This window comes from Gossypium arboreum, chromosome 1 (genome assembly GCF_025698485.1).
Source record: "Gossypium arboreum isolate Shixiya-1 chromosome 1, ASM2569848v2, whole genome shotgun sequence".
Taxonomy (NCBI): Eukaryota; Viridiplantae; Streptophyta; class Magnoliopsida; order Malvales; family Malvaceae; genus Gossypium; species Gossypium arboreum.
The window spans coordinates 121,131,209-121,158,033 of NC_069070.1; the positions used below are offsets into that span (position 1 = coordinate 121,131,209).

Consider the following 26,825-nt stretch of genomic DNA (forward strand, 5'->3'; position numbering starts at 1 on the left):
AATTCAAATTACTATTCACAAATATATTTTTTATTGTAAAATATGTTAGATCTTCGTGCCTACACACTTTTTTTGTCACGAAAAGCATCATCATAATACCATCAAGAACAATTATCAAATCAAGTCTAATCTCATTAAAATTTTCAACTTCTCAATCATATAAACTCCACATCAAGATACATCTAAACCATGTTTTAACCCAAACCTAAATTAGACAATACCAATAAGACAATCATGTTACGAGAGAGCTACTTCGAATCCCCCATTCTCTTATAAATCTCTCATTTTCCAACATCAATGGGACATGGCACACAATGCAAAAGATCAATTATATTAATCATCGCTCTACTAAAACATGATCCTAAATCTTAATTTTCAATTTCTTTCAACACCATACATAATATGAACTACTACCATAATTTATATAAACACTTTTGTAACTTAATTGTTATGATAAAATGTATTAGTAAATATTTTTCAACATTTTAAGTAAAAAATTCTTTCAAGATGAATAATATATATTTGTATAGACTGGATTGATAATAAACATTAATAATATTTTATCCAGTATATCTAAATTTTTATTTTTAATGTCAAATTAATAACTTCTTCATATTTAGAAAATTATTAATTGTTTAAAGATCGAATCTAATATTAATATTAAGTTTACGTTTCTCCGATCATTAGAAAAACGACTTAGGGCTCATCTGGACAGGCATTTATTTCCAGTGTGGTACGTTTAACTTTCTTTTTATCTCACGTTATATTATTTAATTTTACTGTTACCGTTATTTTTACAATTATCGCAAGTAAATACACCGTCCATTCAATAAGTCCATTACATTGTATCCATACCTTTCCTTTAAATGACATGACCCATTTTTCTTTTTCCTCTAGAAAAAATCGACTAAACAAGTTGATGCTCTTTCCCATTCATTTTGTCAAAATATTATTTTTATTTTATTTCTTATGATTTATAAGTTTCCTTCTATTTATCCTTATTTTAAAATAAAATATTAAAATATTATATTGCATGTTGAATTGATAACAAGTATGATACAAGAAAATTTGATTTCTACTTTAAAATTTTTAGAAAATTTTAGTTAGGTCCTTTAATTTTTGAAAATTTTTATTATATCATTTTTAAAAAATAGTTAAAGCTCTTTTAACTTTTTCTTTGAAAATTATCACTGTTCTCACAAAAAATTAACTTTATCCAAATTTAAAAAAATTATCATTAAACTCTTAAAATTTTTAAAAATTTTATTAGACCTTCAATTTTAATTCTAAAATCTGTCACTGATTATCCTCTATCCTCAAATTAATTTACTTCGCAATATATATTTTTTTTTTGGTTAAGTCGAAATATTTTTCACTTGCTTGAACCTTAATTTGATATTTATATTTTTCATAGAAAATTTATTTTGAACCTAATTTCATTTTAAATTTTAATATTTAAACTCCACTCTAATAAATAAAACTTTCCACTTTCACTCAACATGAACCTAAATGTTAATCTTTATAAATTAAACTTAAAAATAAAAATATCTAGTTAAAATATACAAAAATAAAAATTATAATTAATTGTTCAATTAAAAGAATGTTATTTTAGTACAATTTTCAGACATAGATTTTTCGAATATCCTGTTTTGTCTTTTACTAGGATGTTCAAAAGCTTGAAAAGTCAAAAATATAAGAGTTAAATGCAAACTAGTCAAAAGGATATCCACTTTCCGCCCTCACTTCAAAGTTACGTTCAGAAATAGACCAAATTTCATGGTTATCTGGATTAGTAGGTAGGATTCGTTATGGTTCGGGAAATGGGTTCGGAGAAAGTGTTTAGATTGATTGAGTCGAATAAAGTATAAATTAAATTAATTAAATTAAAAATTATTTAAATTAATTATTAAATTGGTTGATTCAGTTTTTAAATATTTTTAATAATTTATTTAATCGAATTATTTATACTAATTAAATTAATAAATTAATCAATTTGATCATAAGTCCGATCCTAAAAGGTTACCAAATTCATGCACTTCTTAATAACTTCCTTCTTTTAATATGAAGCATTCATTTTATTAAAACTCATGGTTAAGGTCTACTTTTAAGGTGGATTTATATAATACGAAAGATTAGTCGCTAGATTTGTTTTAATGGATACTTTGAGAAATTAAAAAAATATCTACATTTTGAAAATATTACAAGTAAATAAAATTATGGAAACATTAAGTTTAGAAGAAAATGTTTTTTTATAGGTTAAATTCTATCATTAGTCCTTGTATTTTGCAAAATTATGGATTTAATCTATATTCTTTTAAATTTTAAAATTTTAGTCCTCACCAGATCATATTTTTAAATTGATTTAATAAAGTTATATTATTTCTAAAATCCGATATGCCAAACATATTATCATATGTATAATGTTATGTCAATTTATTATTTCCGCATATTACTCACTAAAAATTTAATTAATGGGTTAACGACTATCATTTGCGTCCAAGACTGAAATTTCAAAAAGTTAAAAAGTATAGGGAATTAGGATGAGCCAATTGGAGAGAACGAACTAAATCTATGATTGTACGCATAATACAGGACTAGTAAATAAATTTAACCAAATAGATTTAATTGTTATTATTCAAGACTAAAATTTTAAAATTTAAAAAGTACAAAGAATAAAGTAACTAATTCAAAAGTATAAAAACTAAAATTATCAAATAAAAATATAAAATTAAATCTATAATTTTCGTAAAATACAGAAATTAATAACATAATTTAAATTTTTATATACAATCACGTATATCCTTTATCTGTTTTACGTACCGCTTAAAAGAAATTAAAATATTATATGACATGTGTATTAAAAAATAATTGTAGAGATCAATAATAAAATAGAAATGTCTGCTAGGTTGGGTCAAATAGAGACGGCTCTAGTTGCGCCGCCATCAACTAACAATAATAAATATTATTAATATAATAATAATAATATATAATATCATCAAATATCATAGATATATTCAATTATAAAATAAACATCATATTATTAATAAGGTTCATATCCTATTAATTGATTTTTTTATTTTCATTTTTAAAATTGAAAAACAATGCAAATTTAAAAGCATTTAAACTTAATTGAATTTTTAAAATTTTTTTAAAAATGTAACACATGTCATTTTATTAAGAAATTATTAGACAGACTCTTTCCACCACATTATTCATGTTCTCTTTCTAATTATTTAACAACATTTCAACAAAATTTTCATGCCATTGACACATAATTTTAGTAATTTTTACTTTAAATCTTGAACCCTGAACTTAACCCAAGTTCAAGGTGTAGGATTCGAGATTTAGTGTTCAATGTTTAGGATAAAAATTACAAAATTATATATTAATGACATGAAAAAATTATTAAAATATTATTAAATAATTAAAAAGAGACAATGGATGATGTGAAGGGAAAAGTTCATAAAATAAAATTTTCATTTTATCATATTCAATAAAATAATACTCGTAAAAAGTAACGCGCGAAATACAAATAAAATTAGAAATTCTATGTTGAAATATCTAGATAAAAATCTAATAATTTTATCAGTCATGGACTTCAGGATTTTTTTAACATTAATTTCATTATAAGTTCTTATCATATCTATTCTTTTTGATACAGTGACTAAAATTATCTGTAGTCTCTCTCAATCTTTAAATAGGAAAATAATGTACTTCAGGCATTCGAACTTACAACTTCTTGCATTAACAACAATATTAATGTCAATCGAGTTAAGACTCAATCAGCAATGGCATAAATTTTTTAAATTTATTATTATCGAAAAATATATATTAAAATAAAACAATAGAAAAATTAGATCATATAGTATTTAATTAGTTTTTGTGTTTGTGTACTATTCTTTTTTCGAAGACGATAATTTTATTTTCAAAAGAAGGTTTACCTCAAGTAAAACAAATATATATAAAATAATATTCATTTAATGAGACAAATTTATACACACAAAAAATTACAAACAAATATTCTCGTTCATCAACGTCCCAAAATCTGCCAAGTTTTTTAGTTTCAATATCCTCAAGCCACGTGGATCTGTCATCCTAATCCTCGCACGAATGTCTTTTCACCGCAGTATAGCAAATCAGCCGCGCCGCTAGATTTTTGTCAACTGAGTCACACATCACGTCATCACCCGAGTTAGCCCTGAGTTTGCGGAGTCTCATCCCCACCTCGCTCGATATCCGACTCGGGAACGGAGATTGATCCATTCCCTCTTCTGTCCCTACTCAGTATCCTCTTAAACGACAACATTCGAGTCATTGGCGATCTATAAGCTGGACTCGGTCCTGAGTTACACCCACTCGACTCACCCTCGAAACCTTCAGTTTTTCTCGAAATCTCAATCGACAATTTCCTCCGGTACCCAACGGCCGAAGAATCTTCATGTCCTTCCTCGTGTCGACACGTGGCACACAAATCTGAGCTCCGATCGGATCCGGATTGTGCTTCTGACGGTTCATTGATAGTTAATACTAAATCTCCCGGGTTATCAGATTCGGGTTTGGATTCTTCGACGGGGGTCCGACAAAGAGGACATGTTGAGTGAGAGTGAAACCACATATCTATACAAGCTAAATGGAAACTATGATTACATTTGGGTAACACCCGACCCGATTCATTTTCTTCGAACTCCGACAAACAAACGGCGCATTCGAGGGCGGAATCCGGGTGGGTCTCGGAGGAGAAAGTGAAAACCGGGAGCGACTTGAGAACGCGCGCATCTAGTCCGCGATTGGCGGCGGTAATGGAGTTTGGATCAACATAGAAAAAGAACTGCGTTCGACGTCGATTACGGCGACCGCTGGAACGACGGCGGCGGGAACGTAGGATGTACCAACGAGCGTAGAGATGGAAGATGAAGGCGAGTATAACGACGAAGAACAAAACAACAATGGTGCTGAGCATGATCCTGCCGCTTAAGGCGTAGCTGTTATTGTTATCCATGGGAATATCAGAGGATCCACCGAATCCATTATCGGTCTCGCTCATGGCTTTAAAGCTTTTGCAGCTATGGAGTCTGATATGGAATCGAGTCGGACTTTGATTCTTCTATTTAGAAATGAGAGGAATGGGATGGAAGGGTTTTTAAGTGAAAAGATGAGATGTTCGACTTTCAGTCCAAGAGACGCCATGGTTGACGGTGGAAATTGTAAAATTGACTTTAATGCCCTTACCCACTTTTCGATGTTTTATTTAATATTATTTTATTGGTATATTTTTTTAGCTTTTTTACATATAAAGGGTAGGGAAATTCTACCGAAAGCTCTTTCAAAAGAGCTAAGAAAATAAAATAAAAAACATACCATAAGCTTCAGAAAACAAGAGCCTTTAGATTAAATAAAAATTAATAGTAACAGTTGGATTGCTGTTTTGGGTTAGCAAATTTTGATTTGATTTAAAAATTTTATAAAAAATTAAATTTTGAATTAAATAGTCGATTTATTTGAGTTAGTCGAGTTATTCGGATAAATTAAAATAAAAATTAAAATTTTCAATATAACTCAAATATGAATTATATAATTTGAGTTATCTGAAAATTCGAATAAAAAAAAGTAAAACTACTTCGTTTTGATAAATGTTTACCCAAAGGCAAAACTATTATATTGTTTATATAATTAAATAATTTTGTAATTCGTCTAGTAGTTAAATAATTGGTCCATGTAAACACAACATTTAATATAAATAATTGGATTCGTTAACTTGATTTGATTCGAAATTTTTTACTCGATTAAAAGAAAATTCAAATTGAGTTCGGTTGCTAAAATAGGATTCATCCGCTCGACTAACTTGAAATTTTTTGACTCAATTCAACTCAACTCAATCGGATATTCACTCCTAATCTTAACGAGAGATAATCATTCCGCAACAAAACGATAACGTAAGTGACTAAAACGTAACATTTCAAACATAAGTAACTAAAATATAATCTGAGAAAAATAAAAATGACTATTTTAGTAGTTTACCAAAAAAGAAATATTCTTTTACGTTAAAAAAAAACTTCTACCCAAGTCGCCATTCACCGCCCTCCTGTCGTCCTTCCTTCCAACCCATTCCGGTCGACGCCACCACCATGTTTGCCGCTCTTCGACGCCGGTGGAAGCCCGAAGCAGCATCAATGCCATAGGTTCCGTTTAAGGCAACGTTTTATGCCATCCCATGCTTTCCTCTTCTTCATCGCAGTTCTGATCGATCCCGCTGGACATCATCGCCAAGTCTGTCGCTTTCCGACAACTGACGAAGTCCACTACCTCGTCAGTGCCGTATTTTCCGATTAGTGAATTTTGGTGGTTCCTCTTCTTCACCGTGGGACAAGCTTACTCCTCTCGACGTCACCACCCTCTTTTGACTATGGGTAATCTATCAATTCCTTGTCTCTTTTCAAAAGAAGTAGTTCGCTTTGGAAACCGTTCAAAGAATCGTCAATGGCATAGCTTGGGACGTTATTTTGAGAAGTAATGCATGTTATATAGTAGTTCAATGACTATCGTTTTCAATGTGCTTCATCTGATTGATGCATTACTTTCATTTTCCAGAATCAGCAGAGAACTTTCTCCTCGGAAACAATTGAAAGAAGAAGCAGATTACTGCTGGGGCAATTGATGATTTCAGGACAATATGCAGCTGTAAGTTTTTTATGCAGAGGCGAATGCAGGGAGGCTGGTAAAATGAGAAATTTTCTATTTAGATCCCTTTATAATTTATAAAATTTTAAATTAGTAATAGTAAATTTTCACTTTGGCCACCAAAAATGATAAAAATTTGATTAATCTCCTAAAATTATAAAGATATAAGCTATTAAGTTAGTAAAATTATATTTTCACTATCGTAAAAATATATAATTTAATTTTGACTCCCAAAAAATTTTCCAACTTCGCATAAATTTATATTTCTATTTAGTTCTCTTGGTTTTATTTTATTTTGTAAAGAGTTGAGTGTTTAGATTGGAAATTTCAAGATTGACTTTCAAACAACTACAAGAAATAAATATTAACAACATGAGTCATTCCAATTAAGTATTTATGATCTTTAAATTTGACTCAAACTCGAGCTTTATTAAGAATTATTAAATTAAATTTGAGTTATTCTAATTCGATAATAAAATGTGATTACTTGTATTTCAATTATACCCTACATTTTGTAGCCATACATTTCCGTAGAAATATCAATATTTCGTAATTAGTACGTAAGTAATTCAAGTATCAAGTCATATATAAGAAGAAGGGTAAACTATCAAAATAGTCACTTTTGTTTTTCTCATGTTACATTTTAGTTACTTATATTTGAAACATTATGTTTTAGTCAATTACATTAACGTGTTGTAACATTTTAGTCACTAAGCCATTAATTACCGGTGTAATGGTAAGCTGATGTGACATGTTAAATAATCATTTTAAACAAAAATTTTAGGTTAAATTATACAATTGGTCCCCATATTTTTTTATTTTGAGCAATTTATTTTTTCTTTTTATATTCATTTAACTCTTTTTTTCTTTTTTTTCCATACTTTTTTACTTCTCTCTATTTTCCTTCCTTTTCATTTCTTTTAATGTAAAAGAAAAAAATTAAATTGCTCAAAACAAAAAAAATATAAGGACTAATTGTATAATTAACCATAAATTTTCGTTTGAAATGATGATTTAATGTACCATGTCAGCTTATTGTTATACGGTTAACGACAATTAATGCGTAGTGGCTAAAATGTTACAACACGATAAGATAAGTGATTAAAATGTAACATTTCAAACACAAATGATTAAAATGTAATTCAAGGGAAATAAAAGTGATTGTTTTCGTAATTTACCCTAAGAAGAATAATGTGACAAACATTATTTTATGTTAGTCTCGTGTGATTGTAATGCAAAGTCAAGAGTAATGCGGCGGCTACTTTTGTTGATGTGTGCCAGCTTTGATTTAATTCAGTTTTAGACTATTGTGTAACTTAAAAAGAAAATTTGTAATGTATTAAGGTACGATGTTATTATAGTCAGATTTAGTGAGATTTTTTTTTTAAATTAATGGTTATGGTTAAAAATAGAAATAAGGAGATTATAGTCAGTGGCGAAGTCAGAAATTTTTTTGGGCGGAATTAAACTATACTTTTATAATTTTTAAATGATTAAATCAAATCTTTATCATTTTTTGTAGATGTCAAAATGTAATCTTACCATTACTAGTTTAGAATTAATTTATAAATTATAAAGAGTTTAAATGAAAAAAAAATCATTTTAGGGGGACAAGGCCTTGCCAGACCTCTTGGTTTCGTCACAGATTGTAGCCACTTGATATTGTTAGGTCAGAAATTAGAAAATTGTGTTAGTAACCTAAAAGATATTAAAAAGGTTACCAAATACTTGATTTTCTTCAGAAATCAGTCTATTATCATTCTTTGTATTGAAAACGATTAAATTAGTTAAAAGATAAACTTATTTCTCAATGCAAACTTACGTGGCATTATTAACGATGAATTGATATTTTTTTCCTTTTTATTTTAACCATTTATTTAAAAAAATATCAGGAGATATCATTATAATAATAATTTTAAATACATGCCACCTTATATTCATTTGATTAGTCCATTTTAAATCTTTTAAAGTAACTTTTATATGATATTTTTAATGATTTTGCTGTAACTGGATTGGGGTTGGGCCAATAAAATCGTTGATTTTGGTCTGGTCAGTTGGTCAAATGTGATTATTAAAAAAAATAGAAAAAGCAGGATGAACCATTGGTTCAAATTGATTTTTGAGTTAAATTCAGCCAGTCTATAAGGACACATGGTTCAACAAGCTCAATCGATATTTTTGAATTATTATCAATAATTAAAATATAAAATAAAATAAAAATAAAGGGTAAACTACATCACAAATTACTTAACTATGGGTCATTTTCTTTTTTGATCACTCAACTATTAATTTTATTAAATTGGTCACCTAATTATGAGTGTTTTTGGTAATTTAATTATGAAATTTTTTAAATCGGTCACCTAACTAATCAAGATTATTATTGTTGTTCATTTTCGTTAATTGCACTAATGGAAGGGTGATGTGGCAATTAAAAAGTCGGTATAATAACAAATTTAACTTTTATCGATTTAGTCCTAATTTTAAAAAAATAACCTTCAAAATTTACAAATATTCTCAATTTGATCCTAATTTATGTTGATAGATTATTGCAAGCGTGATTTAAAATCATAAGGGTTAATATACTATTTGATACTTAAGTTCAGTTTTCATGATTAATCCGACACTTTTAATTTTTTTCAATTCGATACTTGAGTTTAACTTCAATGTTCAATGTGATATTTAGATCAAATGACATCATGTGTCCGAATAAAATATTTGACACATGTTCTATAAGAAAAAAAATGCACTTAATTGGAAAAAGAAATAAACTCTAACACTAAATTAAATATTAGAGTCAAACTCATGTACGAGACAAAAAAATCTTAAGTGTATATATATAAAGAACTTAGGTACTACATTGAACATTGAAGCCAAATTTAAGTATCAAATTGAAAATTAAAATTAAACTCAAATGCCAAATTGAGACAAAAAATTAAATACCAAATTGAATATTATAACTAAATTCAAGTAACAAATCACAAATGTCATCATCTTTTTTGTGGAGGTGTTTTCTTTTCCTTAAGACAAAACCGAAGGGTTTATAGACATTAAAAATCAACAATCCCAATATTTTTTGGATCATTCAAATAAATTCTTAGCAAAGACATGGTACTAGAACAGTTTATGGACAAGTTATCTATCAAAGCTCAAAGGTTTGTTTGAAATTTAGAAAGGTTTATGTAAAAATATTAGACTCGAAAAATAGATTTAAGTAAAAAATTAGGTCCGTTTAAAATATGGGTCGGCCTCGAGCTTGAACATTCAAAGCTTGAGCCCGACCTGACCCATCCCATTTTAAGTTTATAATACTTTATATTATGTTATTTTTATATATTATGTAATTCATAACACATTAAAAATTAAAAATTAAATCTATACTAAATATATAATACTACTCTAGTGTAAACATTAAAATAATGTTAAGATGACTATATACAAAAATTCAATAAATAAAAAATATTAAAATATAAAATATTAAAATAATATAATATAAATATTTTTAAAAAAATTAAAAATAAAATGGGCGGGCCTGAAATAGGTTTGGGTTAGTCTTTTGCAAATATGGGTAGGTTTAAAAAAAATTAGGCCTAAATTTTAGGCTGAGCTGGACTTAGGACAAACATAAAATATGTTAATATCATACTTAAACTAAGCTTGACCCGACATAGCCCAAACCTAACTTAACCCGTACCATGAATACTTCTAATCCATACTTCTTTTAAGAACTACTATTTAAGGGACGATAATGTTTTGGCTGTATTAGCAAAATTGAAGTGTTGAAATTTTGATGGCTTTAAGTCGAGTACTATCATGTTTAAATGAATGTTAGATTCTTTTTTGGATTATTCCAAATTTAAATTTTACTATTTACTTGTCTTGTTTAGATTTCAATTTTAATATGGTGTATTTTGTATTGAATTGATTTTGCTATTTTGGATAGTCAATTTAAAAAAATATAAAATTATCATTGAACTATTCAAAATTTTTATTTAAATCATTGGATCATTAAATCTTTAACGAATAGTTGATGTAGTTTTTAGATCATTGCTTATCATATATGTTAGCTGTTAAATCATTGTTTGTCATATATAATATGATGTATATTAGCTAAGTAGTATATATTATATGTGATAAATAATGATTTAATGGCCACATCACGTGTCCGTTAAAAATTTAAAAGTTCAGTGACTTAAATAAAAATTTTTAAATAGTTTAATGATTATTCTGTAACTTTTTGAAGTTGAGTGATCAATGTATATCTTTTGAATAATTCAATGATCATTTTGTAACATTTTGAAGTTGAGTGACCAATGTGCAAATTTACTAATAGTTCAATAACCTATGGTGCAATTTACCCAAAAAAGGAATAAATTAATCAAACATTGAGGCAGCTAACTACCGTGGAATAAGATGCAACGAACATTGTCTTGTAGTGAAATACATCAGTATGTTTACACACAAAATTGATTTAAGGCTTGAAACCCTGATAATGACATGTTTGCCTAAGCACCTATTATCCTTCCCACATGCAAGGGTGTGATTGAACATGAACTCATCATTGCTGGTTGATTAATAATTAATAATGCAATATATATTATATGAACTTCAAGTTTGAAAACAAATATACAGATTGGATTATAGCCATAAAATCACAAGAAATTATATTTTTTGAAAAAATTGTAAATAATATAATATTTTAATAATTCAACTGTTAAATTTATTAATAAAATTATATTAATAAAATTATAATTTATGTATGCAAATTTTCAAATAGCTATGATATTTCCATCATATTTATCCAAAATACTATATTAATATATTTAAGAATTGATTTTCTTTTACATATAAAAATAATTTGCATGATTTAAGTGCACATGAGATAGGTGAAACTGATTCTTATTAAAATTATAAATTTACAACAAACAATGTTATCATAATCAGATTAAATTAATTGATTGAATAAAGAACTAGTGATCTAACTGACGACATATAACCGGTAATAAAGAGGACAGCTATGAATTGATAAAAAACCAGGGACCAAGATGAAAAATGAACTAAAAATCATATGAACCAATTTTAAAATATATTTTGATTTTTCTTTTCATATTTTGGCTCATATTTAATGCCCAAAGGTTTTTAATTTTTATTTATTTATTTAATCATAGATCAACTGGCGTTCATCCGTTGAATCTATTAAACCAAAAATCGATAGTATGATCAGTTCCTGATCCAATTTATAATACTGTGGACAATGAATCAGGTGAAAGTGTCTTTGAAGTTCATCATCAGCAACCAGGGACTTGCCTATATCTATGTCTTTAACACTGAGTGTCGCATTACATACTTCAACAAAAATGACGTCTTATGTCATTTCCAATCATGACTTTCCAACGACTCTCCAAATACATGAAAATCTTGAAAAAGAAAATTTTGAACATAACCATACCAAATAAACTCAGACAAAAGAAGTATTGGATATGCTAATTTAAGCTGAAATTTAAAGCAATTCATGTCACTGAATTATTTGTCTTGAACTTTTAAGCAAAATCCATAGAATCAGGCAAGTTCCAAAAGCCAACAGGCATTGGTTTCTTCTGAGTTAGTTTCAGTACTAATCAATGCAACTAACATTGCTTGTCGATAATGATGACCGACTCCATAAACACGAGATTCACAAAGTACTATATATAAGAAACTTCATTGACAGAATACCTGAAAAGATCGAAGGAGCCAGTCTCTTTTGCTTGGTTAGCTTCAATGGCAGATTGTACCATTTTTTATGACCTGCTGCAATTGCATCAGAAAATGGAAGGGTAACTTGTGCTTTCAACCGGCAATAGTTACAGCAGTGCAGATGCACTAAGCTCAATTACTCCCTGGCTTTTGGCATTTTCCAACGTCGAAGCCAACATCTACCAAGCCTGTTATTCCGGCAGTTATCTTTTGGCCCACCTTTACAGGGCCAACACCTTGTGGAGTGCCTACAAAAGTGAAATCAACAGAGTGCCTAATTAAGACTTAAATTGATGAAAATGTTGTATACAATAACTAGCGTTTAAAACCAGAAGTTTGATAAAAAGGACGAGAACAAATGGGGTATGCTAGAATCTATAAAGAAACCTGTATCTACCACATATCCGAACACGAGTATAGGTAAATGATCCTTCTAAAGACTCTACAAACACATGAAAATCTTGGCAAAAATTGAACATATCAATGTTGGATACTCGCAACCAAATCCAAATAAAATAGGGAAAAAATAAAGCACCGAACCAACCAGTCATGCCATATCTAATGGATGAATGATACATGAAAACAGAATATAACAATCTAAACATGCAACAGAATCAGGCAAAAAGTCCATTAGGAAATGTATGGATCATCAACATGAACGAGATCCCACAATAGAACATGCCCCCTGGAAAAGAATGTGGTTTTTTTGCCAATGGATTCAGATCTTTGATCAATATGTTAGTTTAACAAGGAATAACCAGATAACATGTTTTAAGTTTAACAACTAATGTGAAAGAAGAAAATCGGGGGGAAAAAAAGAATGCTATTTAACCTGTTAATATGGTATCTCCTTCAAAAAGGGTCATTATGGAACTTATGTGACTAATAAGGTAAGGAATCTTAAAGATCATATCCTTGGTGGAACCCTTTTGTCGTATTTCATCATCTACCTGTGATGAAAATGCACCTAAACTTGATTAGTTTGGGGGAAAAAGAGAATTAACTTGAAGAATTCCAAGTGTACACATAATGAACGCTGAATAGCAGAATGCTGGTATATAGACCTTTAACCAGAGCTCCAAGTTGTCGGGATTGGGCACCATGGACACTGAAAACTGCAGAAAACTTTTCATTCAGCAAACTTTGGAAGATATATATATATATATATATAACATTATAGAACACCATGGGAAAAACAGCTATTCTCCTCAGTCCAACTTGGATGCCAGTGTTAAAATATGAGTATGCATCCAGCTAGGATATGTTCAACAGTCTTTTCAAGAATTTATACATTTAGAGAGCTCTTGGAGGATCATATCCCATACTTATGATCAGATATGTGTTGGACACAACCACTTCAAGAAATGATGGGACAGAGCAACATTGTTTGATATTGATTATTCCTAAGCAGCAAATGTAAAGCTCAAAAGACACACTCATCGTCTAGTCAAAGAGCTTGAAAATTAATTTGGGGATATAATGTACTTCAGAGAAAGGAGAAAGATGAAAATATTTCAATCTTATTTCTTACAACAGAACTGATCGGAGTGAAGGTGTCTTGCCCTTTAGCAACTGTCCATGGAAGACCTGCAGACTGACAAAAGCGATAAGAAAGGAACATCAGTAACTCAAACAATAAACAAGTAGAATAAGAATCATGGCAAGATGCATGTGATGAATAAAGATTGACATATAACTTAGAGTAGATGGTTAAGCCTACAAGCTTTTTCTTTCCATTGATCCTGTAAAAACATGGTGATGCAATCATGCAAAAGGAAAATCGTTGCATTTTCCAGAGAATTTCAGTTACAAATGCTCTTAACCAGAGAATTAATTTACAAAAAACTTTTGAGGTTTCATGAAGGCTAAATGATTTGTCGACTTTATGTACTTGTCTCTAATGTGTTGATCCCATCCTCATTCTCCAAAATACGTACCAATGGAATGAGTAAAAAATAGCCAAAGAAAAACTGAAAGTGTAGAACATCAAAGGCAACATAGTGGTAACCCCACAATTAATATACTTCATTTAAGAATTTCATAGTAATAGCAATACAAGTCCTACCGGAAAACAATTTGTAACTCGATATCCTCTTGTCTATCAGAGCAAGGATTTGCCTCAGTGGAAAAGAAGATTCATTCGGAGGTGAAGTAATAAAACCTTTACAAAATGTACATGAGAGCTTAATATGACTAAATGTTATACCTTCGCAACAGATTGGATTTCCCTTGCAGTCATATCCAACGCTAAAGCATAGCCTGAAGCAGACGAATGTAGCCATTTTAGCATCAAATTGATAATTTCATCAGTGTGTAAATTGTTAATGTGCAAAAGGGGGAGTAAATGAAACATCTTAACATCCAATGTTTCCCCTCAATTTTACAACAAAATCGATCATAAACCTTGCAAAAATAATAAGATAGCAAACTAGAGCTTCTAAAGTAAACTACGCAAATACAAAATTACATAGTAAAAGCACATCATTTGCTCCATTACAGTTAGAAAATTTGCTATTGGATCAATTTTAGTCTCACAAAAAATGGGGTCTTTAGGGAACCAGTGATAACAAAAAGGGGACCAATTGGTCAGTTGAACCAGTTCATTCGGAAATCAGTGACCTCTCTGGTCCGGTAAATCCCAAAAAAACAGAGAACCAATGAACCAGGAATATATCTATTTAACCACCGACGAGTGTTGGGTACAGTGTTTGAACCTTAGAGACAGAGCCAGCCATGAAACCGGAACATAGATCGTAAAATAGACATGAAAATACAAAAAAAAAAAAAAAGTAACCAATAAAAACGACAAAAGAACGGACTAAACCAGTAAAAACTGGGGTTTTGGTAATTTTTTATTAAAATTAGTTTTGCAAGTGATTGAAATTGAACTTATAACCTCTTATTCATATGTATCAAACATTATAGAATCAAGTCTAATACATGCTTTTATTAACTAATAATTACGCGATCCAATTCTTATTTAATAACAAAATCACATATTTTAGCAGAAAAAAGGATATCTCAAGAAGCAAGATCCTAAACCCACTTTCATCTCAAGCTTATCAGCCCCTAAGCTTTCCCTTTTATCACAGAAAACACAGCACAAATTCCGTCGGTTTTAATGAAAAATGATTCGAAATTACCTCCAACATAGTTCATGGCAGTGTTTTCAGGCACATCCCGAGCCGTTTTTCCGATCACGACAGCAAGTTCAACTTCATAATCCAATGAATTCAATGGATGTGGAACCTCAATTGTACCTCCATTTTCCAAATAAGATGATGTCGGCTTTAAAAACAGTACTGGTTCCTGGGTAACCGGATTTCCACATCATTTTTAGTTCGTAATCGGAAACAGATCAATTAAATCTGCTCTTTGAATAAGATAAACGGGAACTGGATAGATACCTTGGGGACGGCGTTGCCGAGTTCTTTGGCGTGCGCGGCATAGTTGCGGCCCACGCCGACAATTTTAGTCCCGAGTTTCAGGAGGTTCTGCAAAGATCCTGCAGCCGCCATTTTTTTTTTTTTTGGCCTTTCTGGGTTCAGAAATTTGAAAAAGGAAGAATGGAAGTGACCAGCAGAAGCGTGCTTTGATGAAGTTCCAATTTGGATTTGATATTTTAGGTAAAAAGACCACTATGGTCCCGCTCAACTTTAATATTGTACAAATTGGTCACTCTCAAAAAATTATATCTATTTAAACCTATCAAATTTCGCACATTGATTATACATATTTTTATTTGTTAATAAAAAATTAGTTTTAAAATTTTATACATTTTATCAATTTAATCTTGATTTAATAAATTTAATTAATAATATTTATACATTTTATCAAAATTTATACAAAATATATAAACATCAAGAGCTAAATTTATTATTATACCAATTAAAATGATATAGAATTAAAAAATATTCATGTCATGATTAATTATTCTTAATTACTCACTTTCAAAATTAAAAAGATTAAATTGTTCTAATTTTTAAAAGAACCAATTTACTCAATAATGAAGTTGTGAGAGATTGAATAGCAATTAACAATAAAAAGCATATGTTAAATATAAAAAAATTCAACCAACTCATCTTGTTGTCGAACTAAGCGTGAATGTGCATAGATGTTTATTTTGGAGAATTACAATATAATGAGTGGTGGAGATTGCTTCATTCAGCCATTGATAAACTGTGCTTAAACTTTCAGTTCAGTCAAATAGATCTCTCTCTCAATTTCAACAGTGTTTGCATGACAAACAATAGCCTCGTACAAAATTCCATGTTTCCCACAATACAACAAACAATGACAAAAATTATCAAAACAATGTTTTCTTCTCCACTTGACAAAAATAGTACCATGATATTATCCGTCTTCCCCCACATCTAAACCCCCTAAAAAATTCCTTACTTAAGCCTCTCTTTTTTTCCTTGAACTGATGTTTTAGTTTTCTGTTACCTGATTACCGGTTCGGTGGTTGTTCAAAGCGGACAGGGTGGAACCTCGAGGGTTGTTCCAGCTTGAATTTGACCCCATCCTATTAGACGCCAGTGCTTCTCCACACGTCGACTTAGTGCAATCTTCTCTCCCTTGCTGGTGCACACAGGGGATGTGAGTTGCAGCTTTGCCAAATCGTTCTTTACGGCTATGACCCGAGCCCCGGTCGACATGGACCCGATGTTCAACATTAGGATCTCTCCCTTGGCCAGCTTTGACACTTTTCCCTGCCTTTCTGATCCCTTTGTCCTAACACCAAGAAGCCTTCGAAGAAGGAAGAAGTTTACCTGCACCATAAGACAAGATGCATGCCATTGGTGTTTATTTTCACTTTTGTTAGCAGGTGCAATAGTATGTATGATAATTATTCACCATGGCAGCTGACATTGACAACATTGAAACAGAATAAATTATCAGCAAATCAAACCCATCTCCCTCTCTGAAAGGAAAAAGGAGGGAAACTATGCATGCCTTGGATATGTAGAACATATACATGATTCACTGCTATGAAAAATTCAGCGAACAAAATGCGGACCCTTGCTAGAAAAATTCAGCACCTACCTCTAGCTCAACAAAAACATCTGGGAGTGACCCAACCTCTCCTAGGACTTGACCCACCAACCGATCAGCACGTGTTAAAGTTGGGTCCATAGTTGTTCCAACACCGATCAGGCCTCCGGGAACAGCAAATTGTAGCTCGTTTTGTTCTGCATATAGTGAGACTATTCTGGAATAGATAGGTGTGCATTTGATGTTCCCATTTTCATCCTTAACAACAATCCCAGGACGAACTTCAATAAATTGGTTCACCTTCAAAACACCCTGAAATGAACAAATATTTAAAAACTAATAATGAATACAAAACAAAGCTACGTAAGCTCACTCTAAATCCGTTCTCTGGCAACTACCAAATGACATAAGTTCCTTATTTTGAAAACTTACTATTTAAATCGATGCTATTTCTTTGAACATAGACCTCAAACACTGTAAAAGACAAGAATGGAACAAGAAGAAAAAGAGGACATCCCAAACCAAAACATACCCGGAGTATACTTCCACCAGCAACGCCACCTTTAATCTCATCCACCTCAAACCCTGGCTTATTGACATCAAATGATCGGATGACAATCATGTTAGGGGGTGAGATGAAGTTTCTCTCGGGAATGGGGATCTTCTTAACAATGTACTCGCACACAACATCAATGTTATATTTTAGCTGTGCAGAAATCGGTACCACTGGTGCGCCATCAGCTACAGTACCCTGCAATGAATATGTTTAGCCAACAGAATTAGAAGAAAAACAAGAATGAAATATCCCATCTACTTTTTGTTCTTTTTGTTGTAAATAAAAAAGGGTAAACCTGAATAAATTTCTGAATTGCTTCATGCTGATTGATGGCTACATTCTCTTGAATAAGATCAACCTTGTTTTGAAGAATTATAATATGCTGGAGTCGCATGATTTCAACAGCTGCCAGATGCTCAGAAGTTTGAGGTTGCGGACAGCTTTCGTTGGCAGCTATGAGAAGTAATGCACCATCCATAATCGCTGCTCCATTAAGCATTGTAGCCATGAGAATGTCGTGACCCTGATGGAAACATCGAAGGTAAGCAAAATACTAAATAGAAAACAAGTGCAACAAGGAACACATAATCTCCTTATTTCCAAAGCGTAGCACTACAGCTTAGGACCTTACCGGGCAATCTACAAAAGATACATGCCTCAACAATTTCATCCTGCAGTTTTCAAAGCCAGGCACGTCACAAAGAGGACTATCCTCCTTTCCACTTCCGTATGCCCTACAAATACAAATTTCAGATCAAAGTTGTACTTGTTATTAATACTCAAGAAATTGACAAAGAAAACAATCACTAGGTATCAACCTACTTGAAGCTCATAGGACGAGGGCACCGTTCATCTTCACATTTGTATATCTTTGCGTTTGCATATCCAAGCTTGATAGTAATATTACGCTCCAACTCATTCTTAAAACGAACAGTCTGCAGGAAAAAAATTATGCACAAAGCACACAAAGCGTGATGAGTTACATTTACTACACTCCAAAAACAAAAAGTACAAAACAGTAAGCGGACTCTCCAAAGGTAACTTCTTATGTCCTAGTTGAGGACCATTGATTGAAAATAAGCTAATTACCTGAACGCCAGATATTGCTTTAACAACTGTCGACTTCCCATGCGCCACATGCCCTATGGTGCCTGATGAATAGAAATCGAAATCAAAGTTTCAATCAATAAAGCCAGGAGCAAAGACTAGGAGTTAGTTTTAACAATAACAATTTGGAACATTAACGATGTGCAGTATACCAATGGAGTTTGGACATTACCTATATTTATAGTAGCTTGGCGCGATATAACTTCTGGAGATAACGGATGCAACTTAGTTACGTCCAGTTTACTTAAGTCTTGCTCCATCAAACCTTTTCTCGACATTTCCACTGATATTAATAACGGTCTTTATGCTTCAATATGAACTACAATCCAAACCTATCCCGAGAAAGGAAATCATTACACTTCATATATAAGCAAAAAAGCCGCCAATTATAGGAATCTAACAATATAGAAAAGAACATTCAACAAAACCCCAACAAATCGAATAAATTACAGAACAGAAACCTTAAAGCTCCGTTCCTACAACCTAGGAAGGAAATACACGACAAACTGCATACTTTGATCGCAAGGCCTTTCCTCGCGAAGCTTTTGATATGAAGCCTCAAATGAAGAAGAGGAAATTCTGGATTTTAATGAGAGGAAAAAAGGGGCAGTTTTGCTAAAGATTTACTCCTAATTCACTGCCCCAAAACCCTAAATACCGTAAATCACCAATGCTCGAATTTGAAGTTTCTCTGAACTAAAACCTTCAAAGAAAAAATCTTAAAAAAATTCTCCGAAAAGAAGAAAAATGGAGAAATGATATAGCCATTAAAATCAATCAAATTATAGACAATTTGAACAAAGGCAATAAAATATCATTAAAAAAAGCAGAAATTAATAGAAATTAAAGAACGAACCTGATCGGTGGGGAATTTTTTTGCAGAGAGAAAACAAAGAAGCACAGTTGCTAGGGATAGTAAATACCTTTAAGTGAAAATAAGTCAGCTTGGCAAGGGTATTTTTGTGAATCTAGTGATTATGTTGGGTTGGGCTGGATTTGGCTTCCTTTGTTGAAGAAGATAAAGCCCATATTCCTTTGAATATTTATTTTGGTGAAAATTCTCTTCGATCCCTCTCGATTTTAATATCAAAGAAATCGAAGTAATTTAACTCATTTTAACTTCAAAGGTAAATATTTAAGAATATTTAATTACACTTTTCGTGAATTTTACATAATTTTAATTAATATAATAATAAATTTAGCTCAAAATTTACATATTCTGTCTATTTATATATATATATATATTCAAGCTAATTTTTTATATATTTTTAAATTTTTTAATTTTTAAAAATTATTAATTTTTAAGATAATTTTTAATTCAAGATCAAATTAACCATATATATATAAATATTAGAAACTTAATTTATTACTATATTAATTAAAATTATATTCTATTGACAAAAAATATTAATTGACATGATTAATTATTTTAAATTTAAACCAATTATCTAATGAGATTATTTGAATTTATATAATATAATTTCAAACAAATTCAACCCAATAATAACTGTTTGGCACCATCTATATTTGTCAATGCAATATATATGTATATACATAGAAAAGATAGACCTTTACATGGTATATATATACATGGGATAGTATATCTTAGGTTATCATTTTGTAGATGATTATTAGTGTAATTTTCCTTTTATTTTTAAAATAAAAAGAAATTGATTAATGTAATAGATGGGAATGGTTACATCCATAGATTTTGATTATGTAAGAGAGAATGTGTTTTTCATAATAAAGAGGTTAGGGAGGTTTACAATTCGGTTAAAATCAAATTAATTAATCGAACTGAATTAATTCAGTTGATCAATCGTTGATCAAATTTAATTCGATTAGAGGTCGGTTAAAGATTTTTGAAATTTCGATTATCAATTAATTAATTAACAAAAATATTTGTTATTTTCTAGACTTATTTCTAATGCCTTATTTGTTACTTTCACTTTCATTTAAAGTTTTTGAACTATTAAATAAAAGAAAATAAACATTAGCAATGTATTTTTTTATATGTTTTGTTCTTATTTAAAACCAAAAGATAAAAATATATAAATTTCGATTAATTCACTTAATCGACTAATTTAATTAAAATATTTCGGTTCAAAAACCAAAAGATAAAAACATTTAAATTTCAATTAATTCAATTAACTGACTGATTTAATTGAAATATTTTAATTCGTTAATGTATTTGAAAAAAATTTTGATTTGATTAACGGCTAAAAATTTTTACATTTCAAGTAATTCAGTTAATAATAATTTGGTTATGGTATTAACTGAACAGACCGTTTGAAACCCAAAATACCAAATTTGGGTGTTTCTACCAAAAACACTTAAAAATAAATTATATAAAATTGAGCTAAAAAGAAAAAACTTCATATAACAAGATTTTTTTAATGATACAGGTATAGGCAGACAAATGATAATTAATGCCAACTAAAAGTAAGTTACCTAATTGGAAAAAATTTCAGGTACCACATTCAACCTTCAAGCCAAACACAGGTACCATTTGGTATATGAGAAAAATACAAACTAAAACCTCTAACTTCCAAGAGCTTATCTGGTCACCACTTGTATGCAACTAGGAATGCATTTTGATTTGCATTGCATTTATCACTGTTGCGGATATAATAGACGATTAAAACAACCGTAAACGTTGAGCTGCGAGTGCTATTTTCATACTTTGCCAAAGTCATTATACCAATAATCTGATCTGAAGCAAACTCGAGCGCACCATCCCAAACTCGTAGTAAAGGCATCCTCACTAGCCAAAAAACCAGGCAAACAAATTGTACCTATACATCTTCAATGTCACGGCGTGTTAGTGTTACCAATCAATCGGCTCTCAACCTCAGAATTTCCTTGGCTGTCCTTGAACGAAAATAGTGCATGTGTTCCTACAAAAGCCAGAGGAAACTCACGATTCAGATCAAAGACAAAACCGAAACCTCTTTCGCTTTCAACTCTGAGAGAACTTTTTCTTGGCAGCAATTTGCCTAGGAGCCGGACAAAAATTCAGCAGGCCGAGGTTTCAAAATGAGGGTTCGAGGAGGCCTCATCGAAGACCTTCGTAAAAGTTCTTTTAAGCTATCAAAGACAAAATCGGACCTCGAGTTCTTCTGTCTCTCGTATATTTTGGCAGATAAACAACGCACCTTACATCTCAAGGACTATTTATCTAAGGTTAAAATATGCCATAGCTCCTTGTACTCTTCACAAATTTAAAATTTAGTCTCTGTACTTTTGTTTCTGAGGAATTTTAATCCCTCTACTTTTTAAATTTCAAATTCAAGTCCAATTGTTAACATTGTTAAGTTCTTTTTGTTAAATTTGTTGGTTTGACATTTTAAAATTAAAAAAATGCGCAATTGGTAGCAATGTAACTAAAAAACCTGAATTGAACACAATAATTTTAATTGTATTAACAATTGAACCTAAATTTTGAAATCTCAAGAGTAGAAAGACTAAATTACTAAAAATAAAAGGTACAAAAACTAAATTCCAAATTTACGAAGAGTACAGGAACTTATGGCACATTTTAACCTTTACCTAACTACTGCAGTTTAATCACATAGAACATATGATATGGGAATTACATGCATAAGAAACCATTTTCTACAGACTTACCTGACCGAAACTAAGACTTAAGCCTCTGCTGTAAAAGTCGATATATTTCAACATAAACATACCGCAGTCAAACCTGTACATATAGAAAACTGTTTAGCGGTAAAAATTCAGATACCAATACAAAAGGCACATTAAAAGGTACCCTAATTATTACATTAATTTGGTTCCATCTAATATTTGGAGCCGATAGCCATAAAGGGTATGTTGTTAATGCAAAAACAATCATACACCTATAAAGCTACCATGATGTTACTTGGACTCAGGTATTAGTTTCGGATATGGATGCGAGCTCAACATAAATATGTTCAATTTTTTTTAAGTTTTTCATGTACTTAAAGGGTACTTGGAAAATCATATCACCAGACCCATGTCTGAATATGTGCCGGATATGGGTAACTCAAGCACACCATAGAGCTATTGTACAATATGTTACATAACAGAATAAGTTATTTGTTTATTCAATAAGCTCATGAAGAATAAGTATTCTGAGTAAAAATCTTTGAAAAATTACACACCCGTTCTTTTGTGCGGGAAGGTCTTCAACATGTTCTTGTTCCCAAGAACTTATATCGATGTCCTGTCCACTCTTGTCCCTCACTTCTTCAACAAAGTAATTTGCCTGGCACATAACAACCAATATTAAACAAGTTTTCGCAGAGGCACCAAAAATCATATATGTAACATCTTCGATGATATTCTTTATTTTCTTCAAGGGGGAGGCAGTGGGCATCCCCCAAGGCGCAAAAAATGGAAAATTCTCTTTATAATCACTTTAATTTTTAGGAAATCACAAGTTAGTATAATGGTAAAATTGTACTTTGGCCCCACCTAAGACAATTTTCTGGCTTCACCCTTGAAGGGGAAGGGTTAGCTGGAAGCCAAAGCAAAATCGTTAGATGACAAAGATTAACAGCATAAGAAAAAAAGGCAGAAATTGATATGTTGCTCCGACTTTTCATTTTCCTTGAAGTATCCATGTCTAAAACATATTTGGATACGGTTAAGGGAATATGACCCTGAAAGGACCCTCCAAATAAAAGGAAATACTTCCAAAAATTTAACAGACATGTGCCAAATGCATACCCCCATCTAACACATTACACACAAATTCGAGTAATATAGAGGAAATGAATCTTGCGGCTAACAAAATCTCAAACACATATCGCCTACCAAATGCACTTTGAAAATCAATAAATTACATACAATTAGAACAATAAGACATCTAAACCGGAAAAAGAAAATTAACTGAAAATCATACCAATGCGTTCAGCACTTTACCGTCTCTTCCTCTTAGTGAATCAAGATACTGGAACTTTCGATCTTTCTTATTGATAACAGCCAAACACCAATGTATATCTTTGTGTATCGGTACAAATATCTAAGCAAAACAAGACAATCGGTTTAAGAATAAGTACAATGAAACAAATGGTTCTAAGGAAAAAATAATAATAATAAACACTTACTTTATCACAATCAAACAAGCAGTACCCCAACTTTCTTTGTGAAGTCCATCTTTTGACAGCTTTATAATTACAACCACCCTTGGAGCTCACTAACTAAGCATATCACAATGCCGAGGGGAAAAAAGTAACTGATAAACCAATAGTTATAAAGATTAAAATGAAAGAGCAAAATAAGGAAATAGAAAACTGAAACTACCTTCTTATAAAAGAAGGTGTTGAAGAAATGACATTTCAAAAACTTCTTTGGTTCTCTATTTTCCCTTTCTTTAAGTAATTCAAGATAGAGATTAATGACCTACGAAAGATAAAATTAATGCGAGTTAAAACCGGATTACCAGCACAATTAATTCAAGTACATACTAATAGTGATTACCATCTAGAAGAGAAATAACAGTGGAAGTAAATGAAATTGACCTCATCATTCAACCATGAACCTGGTTTCAAGCATTGCAAAACTTCGCCTCGAATATCTATAGTCGAATTCTCATGAGAGACCAGTATCTTCTTCCTGCAAAAAATCAAACACAAAGTATTTTAACACCGTCCAATCAAAATAATCAAACACTAACACAAACAAGCATTATTACGTACTTGTTCTCAGCAGAAAAAGCATAGGAAACCTCTGCTAATTCGTCCTTTGTAAGAGGGACAAACAGTTCATCAATTACCACCTGAAATTCGATATCTATGAACAAATTTACAATTTCCAAACAACAATGAAAACTCAATTAAAAACTAAGCAAAAAGAAATTTCACCTCTGGTTTTTTAAGCTTCTCATTCACCTTAACTTGAGGACCCGAATCTTTCAGCTTGTTAGTTCTCCTTTCAGCACTCTTTAGCAACTTATTATAAGCCTTCGAATCGTTATCAGAATGGTTCAATGACAACTTGTCGAACGCATCCGCCATTAACCAGCTCCCACTATCTTCATCATCTTCCTCCACGGTAACCACTTCTTTATCCTTATTAATATACTTAAAAGAACCAAAAGCTTGCTTTTTTGCATCACTTAATTTTTTACTCAAAAAATTATGATTTGGATTTGGAATTGATAACCCAAATTTAAGGTGTTTAACAGGGGCTTGAACTTCTTTAGGAACATGAAGCCTGGAATCCGGGTAACGAGAGAGTCTCGAAACGGTGTCGTTCAATGATGAACTAGCTTTCTCTGGGCTTTGATCCATTGAAGAAAATCTGAGTTTTTTAGAACGTTGAAAAACTAGGGGATTTGAATGTGGGGTTTTGTTTTTGTGATTAAAATGGGGATTGCAACGTTCACTACCACTGCGTTTACGATTACCGGCTAAAGCACCTTGAAAACTTAACACCCATTTGAAGAAAACCATGAAAAGGAAAAGATTTGGAAGGGGATTTTTTAGAAATTAAAAAAGAAAAACACTAATTCAAAGTAAAATGTCGAAAACCCACAACTTGAAATAACGCAAATTACATCTTTTTCTTAAAAAGCCAAGAAAAAAAACCCAAGAATCTGGCGCCGGTTCTTGCGTTGTATAATTTGGATCTAAATAAGAAGATCGAATTTGTTAAAAGAGAATGAACATATAATTGAGGACTGACAAAAATGGATTAGGAGAAAGAAAGAGACAGTCATTCGCAGGTTGAGCAAAAGTTGATGCCCCCACCAATTGAAATTAGAGTGATCAGATCAAATTAAACCTTTTACTATTAGGTTAAACTGCCCTCAACCTCGTTAAATTATTAGTAAATTTATTTTTTAATCATTATCCTTTTATAAAATAAACATTTAATTATTTAAATATTTTCGTTTAAATTATTATATTATTAAAATCATTATCTTATGACATTCTCTCCTCTATTTACACTAGTTACACTAATAAAAAATATAAGCCCAAAAATTCGCTCAAAAAATACGAGAGTTTAAGCAAAAATATAAGCTCAAAAAATAGACTTAAATAAAAAATAAAACACATTTAATGAGTCAAGCCTCGAGTAAAACTTGTTCAGCCTCGGCTTGGTACAAATTAGCAAAATAAACAAAAAAATATGTTGTTTTCTTATTGTTTTGTTGCAATTTTCTTGTTTAATTTCTCGTTATTTTGTTATTATTTTTTATTATATTAATATTATTTTGTTGGTGTTGTTTTAATATTGTATAACTCTTATTTTATTATTAATTTTGTTATTATTTAAAAATATTTATTTGATAAATTATACGTTAGTGTTATTTAAGTATAAATAATTATTTTAATTTTTTAATTTATTAGGAAATATTAATTTTAATTTTTTAATATTTTAATGTATTATATTTTAAATTTTTATATAAAATAATTCAATGCGGGTGAGCCAAACCAAATTTAAGTTTTAACATTTTATTCGATAGAATTTAGACAAAATTTTAAATTAATTTTTCGAGTCAAACCTAAGTCTAACTAATGAACTTAAATTTTAACAAAACTCAACTTATGAACAGGTGTATGTCCAACCCCTCCCATCACTCGTGCATCTAACAAATGCACAGGATAGAACTGAAAATTCACATAATAATTAGGCAATTAAAATTGAAAATGAGAATATTCAAAATCTTTTTCTTTGACTAACAGTACCTTTTTCACACTTCATCGATAATCAAACTCATCAATTTTGTCCAAATTGATATGAATTTTAGATTAAAATAAGCTTCTAA

The 26,825-nt window shown here is 30.7% G+C and overlaps 4 protein-coding genes across 5 annotated transcripts; all 4 read right to left on the reverse strand.

Annotated features, from left to right (window-relative positions):
- Window positions 1-3,896: 3,896 nt before the first annotated feature.
- LOC108482030 (RING-H2 finger protein ATL2-like) lies at window positions 3,897-5,259 on the reverse strand. The gene has a single exon (XM_017785138.2). It carries the CDS (start codon window positions 5,042-5,044, stop codon window positions 4,193-4,195), a length of 852 nt encoding a protein of 283 aa, XP_017640627.1. The 5' UTR covers window positions 5,045-5,259; the 3' UTR covers window positions 3,897-4,192.
- A 6,903-nt stretch (window positions 5,260-12,162) lies between these two features.
- Window positions 12,163-16,263, reverse strand: LOC108480733 (probable acylpyruvase FAHD1, mitochondrial). The gene is made up of 7 exons (XM_017783820.2): window positions 15,819-16,263; window positions 15,555-15,720; window positions 14,618-14,670; window positions 13,943-14,005; window positions 13,476-13,526; window positions 13,244-13,361; window positions 12,163-12,659 (listed from the first exon to the last, which is right to left on the reverse strand). Exons 1-7 carry the CDS (start codon window positions 15,927-15,929, stop codon window positions 12,544-12,546), a joined length of 678 nt encoding a protein of 225 aa, XP_017639309.1. The 5' UTR covers window positions 15,930-16,263; the 3' UTR covers window positions 12,163-12,543.
- Window positions 16,264-16,608: 345 nt separating this feature from the next.
- On the reverse strand, window positions 16,609-20,019 carry LOC108483459 (uncharacterized). The gene is made up of 9 exons (XM_017786867.2): window positions 19,926-20,019; window positions 19,242-19,401; window positions 19,052-19,113; window positions 18,785-18,897; window positions 18,594-18,696; window positions 18,258-18,485; window positions 17,939-18,157; window positions 17,458-17,718; window positions 16,609-17,183 (listed from the first exon to the last, which is right to left on the reverse strand). Exons 2-9 carry the CDS (start codon window positions 19,345-19,347, stop codon window positions 16,881-16,883), a joined length of 1,395 nt encoding a protein of 464 aa, XP_017642356.1. The 5' UTR covers window positions 19,348-19,401; window positions 19,926-20,019; the 3' UTR covers window positions 16,609-16,880.
- Window positions 20,020-21,413: 1,394 nt separating this feature from the next.
- On the reverse strand, window positions 21,414-25,868 carry LOC108483460 (ubiquitin-like-specific protease ESD4). 2 transcript variants are annotated; one of them, XM_017786870.2, is made up of 9 exons: window positions 24,916-25,859; window positions 24,751-24,830; window positions 24,574-24,667; window positions 24,356-24,454; window positions 24,160-24,252; window positions 23,955-24,074; window positions 23,212-23,315; window positions 22,697-22,769; window positions 21,414-21,966 (listed from the first exon to the last, which is right to left on the reverse strand). In XM_017786870.2, the coding sequence occupies exons 1-9, from the start codon at window positions 25,504-25,506 to the stop codon at window positions 21,904-21,906; spliced, it is 1,317 nt and encodes a 438-aa protein (XP_017642359.1). In that variant the 5' UTR covers window positions 25,507-25,859; the 3' UTR covers window positions 21,414-21,903. The 2 variants fall into 2 exon arrangements, with proteins under 2 accessions (XP_017642359.1, XP_052887462.1); XM_053031502.1 differs by lacking the exons at window positions 21,414-21,966; window positions 22,697-22,769 and having other exon boundaries at window positions 23,284-23,315; window positions 23,975-24,074; window positions 24,916-25,868.
- Between the last annotated feature and the right edge of the window lie 957 nt (window positions 25,869-26,825).

Bases quoted from the DNA above. Each gene is read 5' to 3' on its own strand.
- LOC108482030 (XM_017785138.2), bottom strand. From the start codon at position 5,044: ATGAGCGAGACCGATAATGGATTCGGTGGATCCTCTGATATTCCCATG.
- LOC108483460 (XM_017786870.2), bottom strand. From the start codon at position 25,506: ATGGTTTTCTTCAAATGGGTGTTAAGTTTTCAAGGTGCTTTAGCCGGT. The intron at 24,455-24,573 runs GTCAATTTCATT...TATCTTTCGTAG, and splicing joins GTTCATGGTTGAATGATGAG to GTCATTAATCTCTATCTTGA. The intron at 22,770-23,211 runs GTGTGTAATTTT...CTATATGTACAG, and splicing joins CTTCCCGCACAAAAGAACGG to GTTTGACTGCGGTATGTTTA.
- LOC108480733 (XM_017783820.2), bottom strand. From the start codon at position 15,929: ATGGCGGCTGCAGGATCTTTGCAGAACCTCCTGAAACTCGGGACTAAA. The intron at 14,671-15,554 runs GTAATTTCGAAT...CGTCTGCTTCAG, and splicing joins TGCCATGAACTATGTTGGAG to GCTATGCTTTAGCGTTGGAT. The intron at 12,660-13,243 runs GTTAAATAGCAT...TCACTTTTGTAG, and splicing joins AGGAGATACCATATTAACAG to GCACTCCACAAGGTGTTGGC.
- LOC108483459 (XM_017786867.2), bottom strand. From the start codon at position 19,347: ATGTCGAGAAAAGGTTTGATGGAGCAAGACTTAAGTAAACTGGACGTA. The intron at 18,898-19,051 runs GTAATTAGCTTA...TTTTTCCTGCAG, and splicing joins AAGCAATATCTGGCGTTCAG to ACTGTTCGTTTTAAGAATGA. The intron at 18,158-18,257 runs GTTTACCCTTTT...TATTCATTGCAG, and splicing joins CAATTCAGAAATTTATTCAG to GGTACTGTAGCTGATGGCGC.